The sequence below is a fragment of the Octodon degus genome, unplaced genomic scaffold (genome assembly GCF_000260255.1).
Source record: "Octodon degus isolate 3935 unplaced genomic scaffold, OctDeg1.0 scaffold00302, whole genome shotgun sequence".
NCBI classification, from domain to species: domain Eukaryota; kingdom Metazoa; phylum Chordata; class Mammalia; order Rodentia; family Octodontidae; genus Octodon; species Octodon degus.
In genome coordinates, this window is record NW_004524878.1 from 475,176 (window position 1) to 481,597 (window position 6,422).

The 6,422-nt window shown below is 36.4% G+C and overlaps 1 protein-coding gene across 1 annotated transcript; it reads right to left on the minus strand.

Annotated features, from left to right (window-relative positions):
* Positions 1-1,994: 1,994 nt before the first annotated feature.
* On the minus strand, positions 1,995-2,939 carry LOC101574505 (olfactory receptor 10A3). Its single transcript, XM_004647325.1, has one exon. It carries the CDS (start codon positions 2,937-2,939, stop codon positions 1,995-1,997), a length of 945 nt encoding a protein of 314 aa, XP_004647382.1.
* Between the last annotated feature and the right edge of the window lie 3,483 nt (positions 2,940-6,422).

The following is a 6,422-nucleotide window of genomic DNA, read 5'->3' on the forward strand; positions in this document are numbered from 1 at the left end:
GAGCAACAGATTTTATGATAAAAACACATAATATATCAATCATTGTTAATCAACTATTCTTGTTTTGAAAATCTGTAACTTATGTATTATTGTATGTTATGCTGTTTCTGTGTTTGTATTTGTTTTATTGCTTTTGTTTTTACACCTCAAAATGAAAGAAAATTATAATAAAAAAAAGATATTATTCAACTAGTTCCATTTTTTCTCTCTATTTTCTCTTTTTTTAATTTAAGTATTTTGTACAAGGTCTCACTATGCAGCTCAGCCTCCTCCTGTTTTCAGCCTCCCCAGCACTAGGAATACAGGCATGTGCCACCACACCCATGCTCTGTGGCCTGCTCAACAAGTCCCAGAGGTGAGGCCTGCACAGCCTGTAGTGCCTGGAATTGGACACCCTCCCTGTGGTGCTCACCTAAGCAGGAACTTAGTCCGCTGAGCTATCTCACCGGCCCACAAACTACTTTCAACCTTCTAATGAAATTAGTTTATTTAGGGGTGAGAGATGGCTCAATAGAATAAGAGCTTCCCTGTCAAGCACAAGGTTCCACAACAAAAGAAAAAGAAATTAGTTTTTTAGTTTCTTTTAGTAAAACTATAATACAACTAATGAAAATCCAATTTGCCTTACACTTCTGCTTTTAATCTCTGCAGAAGTAGCTGTAAATAAAAAGTAGTTTTTCCTGTAACTGAATCACAGCCACAAATAAAGTGTTTGGCTCCTTTATCATCATCCTAGCACCAGAAATTATGAGTAATTAAACTCTCATAATGCAGTTCATTTCATGGTTTCCATGCCATTCTCAAAGAAAAATGTTACCAGGGGATGCCGACATAAAGTGTTCCTAACTTTCAAACCTGCAAAATTACTGATTCCAAAAAAAGGGCACATAGTAGTGTAACTGTTTCATAGGAAATAGGAACAATTAATTGCATTTTTCTCACAACAGAACAAACAATAAAAATATGAATAATTTGTTATTTATGAATGAAACATCTGGAGGCATTTTCAATTACAAATCAAACTTTAACAAAAGAATTTAAAACAGCAAGCTATAGGTGGCAACAATGAGTACCACTGAGAATCATGAAACTGCCCCATATCCTGTAATTCTCCAATCAATAAGTGCATGAATATCTTTTAAATATTAAGAATGAATAAGTTTGAGATTGTAATACATGCATATCTGTGGAGTAGAGCTAGCTTAGTGGAATGTATTTGTCATCCAAAAACAAAAATCTCATCACTTTATTGAACTGTTCAAACTCTGAATGGTAGTAAGCTCAGTGGCCTGCAAATGGGTCAGAAGTAGTGACTGTCACATGGGAAAGTAATGTTCCAATACCTTTTAAAATATATAAGCACAATGAATGTCCATTTTGTATCTGTGTATTCAAAGTGGTTGGGACAGATATATAGTTGCACTCTCTTAATGAATAGAATGATTTGTTCTAATGGTGTTTGTAAATAGGATCACAAGTCTGCATCTTGTACAGCAATTAACCACTAAGAAGAATATATGCAATGTATTATTTGTTGAAACTGTACTTCCAATTTGATTTAAAACTGTCTCATTGCTATCTGTTTATCAATAAAACTTTGAAAAAAAAGAAAATAATAAAATAAAATATATAAGCACAAAATGTTCATCCCATCCACCCCTCTTGAAGAATCTATCACACAGAAATGAAAATATCAATATAAATAAATGTATTAAACTAAACATAATGAAACAACATATTAACAACAATACTATAGCGATGACTTATTCATATTAGAGATTTTGTACATACTCACTATAGCAAATGCTATTGGCTCTATGTACCTCTTGAAAATAATGAGGTATCTACAAAATTAAAGGAAAGGCACCCTCTGATAAATTTTCAAACGTTCAGATCTCAACAAAAAAAAAACCTTCTTACTAAAAACTGGAATCTGTTTATTAAACTTTAAATGCAGATGAGTAAAAACCAAATATCACAGACATTACACCACGTCAGTCTGTGTGTAAAACCACTTTTCTTTGCCACTGTTTCATCAGAGCCCTTTTCATCTCATTGTTTCGCAAGCTGTAGATAAGTGGATTCAGTAGAGGTGTGAGCAAAGTGTAAGCCAGTGACATCAGTATCTTGGTCTCTGGAGAGTAGCTAGCTTTGGGTTGTAAGTAAGTCATATTGGCCGTGCCGTAGAACAGGGTGACTGACGTGAGGTGAGAGGCACAGGTGGAAAAGGCCTTTTGCCTCCCGGTAGTTGATGGCATCTTCAGGATGGCAAAGAGAATTCGAATGTAAGACAAGAGGATCAGCAAGAAAGGAATCAGAATAATCAAAATGGTGCCTGTGAAAGCATAGATTTCAAACCAGAACGTGTCTGCACATGCAAGCTCCAGCACTGGAGGAGTCTCACAAAACAGATGATTGATCTCATTGTGGCCACAAAGAGGAAAACTAAACACCCAAGTTGTCTGCACAGTAGCCACCATAATCCCTGACACCCAGGAGAATATTAGTAACTTCACAAGGAGACTTTTGTTCATAATGACTGGGTAGGTCAGAGGATGGCATATTGCAGCAAATCGGTCATAGGCCATGGCCCCCAGGAGAAAACACTCAGTTCCACCAAAAAGAAGAATGAAATACATCTGTGCAAAACAGCCAACAAAAGAAACTGTGGCTTTCTTAGTGGACAAGACCACCAGCATTTCAGGCATAATGGCTGCACTGAAACTCACCTCCACTACAGCTAAGTTCTGCAGGAAGAGGTACATGGGGATGTGGAGGCTCCGGTCCAGGAAGATGACCATTATGATGATGGCATTTCCAATGAGGATCACCAGATAAACAACCAAGAAAGCCCCAAACATCATCTCTTGGAGCTCAGGAAAGTTGGAAAAGCCCAAGAGGATGAATTCGGCCACAGAGCTTTGATTTGGCTTGTTCATCTCAGGTCAGATCCTGGCTTGTTCTTGGTGACACACACTCATGTACGAAGAATGACTCTACAGTTCAGTAGGTGAGAATTCCAACCTCATTATCACCAAAACTTCTATCAAGAGATCAAAAAATGAACCATCCTGACAAAAATTGACCTTGGAAATTTTGGAGAATGGCCAAATGCTTGAAATAATGAAGCTTTCAAATATATGAGAAGTAAAAAATTTTGACTTAAAATCTGGTTTGCAAAGTACCAAATATTATCAGATTTCTGTTGCAACCTGGACACTATACAGTTTGAAAATCAAATATACCCTTAAAGCAAATAAAACTGACTTCTTCAAATTCTGTATCATTGCTACAGTTATATATTTTACTCAGTTTTACATAAATGCAAAATTTAAGACTACAAAAATATGATGTAAAAAAGTAGATGAAAACTTTAATACCCACACTTTTGTAATAACCTAATAATTCAGTTCTGGTAAATTGCATATAAAAATATTCAAATATATTACATTCCAAATGAATAGAGTTGTATATCACATTGAATGATCAAAATATTCCATAGGAGCATTCAGAGGGACTGGTGCTTTAGATGCACCTATCTTAGTTAAATTCTATAGACTATGTAAATTGACTTCAGCCTTATTGATTTCTAGCCAATTCTATAAGGATTTCCTGGATGTGAATTTCAAGGGCTAGATCTAAAAGGCCTGTCATTGTGACCATGATAACTTTAGAAAGAGTTTTTGTCACTCTGCAGCTATAATTAAAGCTTCCACTCATTTCTCTCTCCCCACTCTTTTATTAAGGAATTTGTGTTATCACTTATTACTCAAAAACCTCTGGCAGACCAGCTGCCAGAAGTTCTGTATGGTCAAGATTACATTCAAGTCCAGGCGCTCCACTAAACACACTCCATAAAATACCTGTGAACTTTAACCAATATACTACATAAAATCACCCCAGCCATCACATCTCACAACTACCTACTTCTTACAACTCACCCTATTTTTTCCAAATGAAATTACATGTCCATATATAAAAGTCTAACATCTTCACGAGAGTGTAACAAAGACTTTCTTTGCTTCTGTGATATTCACACAATGCCTGCAACAGGCCCTGCTTCATAAAACATTTTAAGCCAATATTTCTTAATTCAATAAATGAGTAAAAGAAATCAGGAAATCTAGACTCTATTTTAAGGAACACACTCTACAACAAAAGTGAAGCCAGTCACAAAACAAATGGGAAACAATTGGTAAGTAAAAACAAGAGTTTTAGAAATTTATTTATTTTATTTTTGTCTATTTGGTACCAGGAATCAAACTCAGGACCTTGTGCTTGCCAGGAAGGTGCTGTAAGTTTTAGAAATTGAAATGAGGTGAACACTGCACATGAGTTCAACTACTCCAGTCACAGGTCTTGGTCCTCCGTGAGGCAGAAGAGAAAAGCAGAAGGACCAAGGCACGCTTGCTCAGATCAGAATCTCTTCATGACAACATAGGAATGAAAGAGAGCTTAATGTCATTGGTCTGTCATTTGAAAATTGAAAGAAGCTTGTGAGGGCAGACGATGATGTCAGGATGACAGAGAGATGGCAAACTGAAGACATACAATGTTATGTTGCCTGTAGAACATTAGCCAAAGGTAAAAGACAATTAGTTTATTTCTAAATCGAACAGTAACCATGTATTACAGCCAAATGCTTCTATTAGCCCTACTAATTATGTAAAATTTATATGTCAAAATTCTCCAGAAATTAAATCAATAAATTGTGCAGAACCAAATATTCAGAACGTTTCTAACTGTCAAAACACCCCACAATACATATTCCATTTATATAAGGGTGGCTGGTTTTTAAAAACTAGAAAATGTATAGTATCATAAATACAAAAAAACTTTATGCAACTGACTGAAATTATATAATGAGATAGAATTATATTTAGCAGCATAGTAGCTGACAACAACAAAATTGCATACTTCAAAATTTCTAGGAGAGAGGATTTGTTATGTTCTCATCACAAAGTAATGGGAAATATCTGAGGTGACTGAAATGCCCATTACTCTAATCTCATCTTTACATATTGTATATATGTTTTGGAATGTCACCTGTACCTCACACTTATGTCCAGTAATGTCATTATCATTGAAGATGAAAAAGATAAAAATAGAGTTCAATCCCTGGTTCTGCAGAAAAAAAAGATAAAAATAATAAATAAAAACCTATGATAAGTGGTAAAGAACACCTGACCATGAATGCTCTCTCTTTACTCTGTAACTTAGAGACCAGACTGTTGTCTTAGATAACCCTCTCACATGCAACTCAGAGACACTTTGCCTCTTTCCTTAGGATCCAGCCTGCTGATTGACAAAGATAAGAGTTGGACCAACTGAAAATCTTCCTTAGGTGCAAATATCTATGTTTTGAAGATAAGAGCATGCAAAGAACTTATGCCAGTCATTAGGGTCTTCAGCTTTCTCTGACAGAAATAAGAAGTTTACAAGCATTGAACCAATTTATGTCTCAAACCAATTTTGTTTCAGTTTTGCCCAACAAACCTGAGTACCAAGGCATCTCTTCAATAGTGTCTCCAGCCACCAATGAGAAGGATAAGCACAAAACCCACTAAAAGACCTACAAGGAAAAGCAGAATGTTCTTATCTACTTACACTGTATTCTTTCTTACTCTGTCTCTGTGAGTTACTTTACAAGATCATCACTAGTGAAAAGCTCAGAGCCATAAATATGATTTACTGATTCAATATGCTGATTGCATAACATTTTATGACAGTATCCTGTGCTCTGGAGAATTCCTCCATGGAAAGCTTGGAATCTCTTCTCACAGACCTTCTCATGTTCTGTATGATAATGAGAGTTTTGAAGCTGCCCCTCAGGAGAGAACTCTCAGGAGAACAAGCTGGAAGCACCTCTCCTCCATGTTTCACGGGGAATAAACACCACTTACACAAAAGACAGTGTGGTGACAGCTCCCAAGAGGAGATGATAGTAGAGGCCGAGGTAACATTGTAAACAAGGAAAGAAGGAAGAAATGGGGAGGGCATGAGCCACATCAAGAGGCCTAGCTTCAGAGGGTTGGACTGGAGAGAGTTTTGGACTGGAGAGAGTTCATAGTCAGTGTAGTAGTGGGAAATGAGCTAAGGAAAGGAAGCCCAACCTCTGTGGTTGAGCATGTCTGCATGCTTCCCACCCCAGAACTTTTATCTTCTTGAGAAAACATATGGTCACTGATTTTTTGAGGAAAAATATTATAATTTTGTTCATACATAGAATTTCTTTCCTTTGCCTCAAAAGATACAGATTGGCCCTCGTATCTTTGAAGTCATTAATAAAATTCTCTGCTTCTGTTACTTGCTCTGTTAAAGAAAATACTGTTATTCATTTCATAGGTTACCAAGCAGAGTCAAAGGAGGTCCCCCAGACTACAGATGATGAATCTGGACTCATAACAACCACAGAGCAGGTT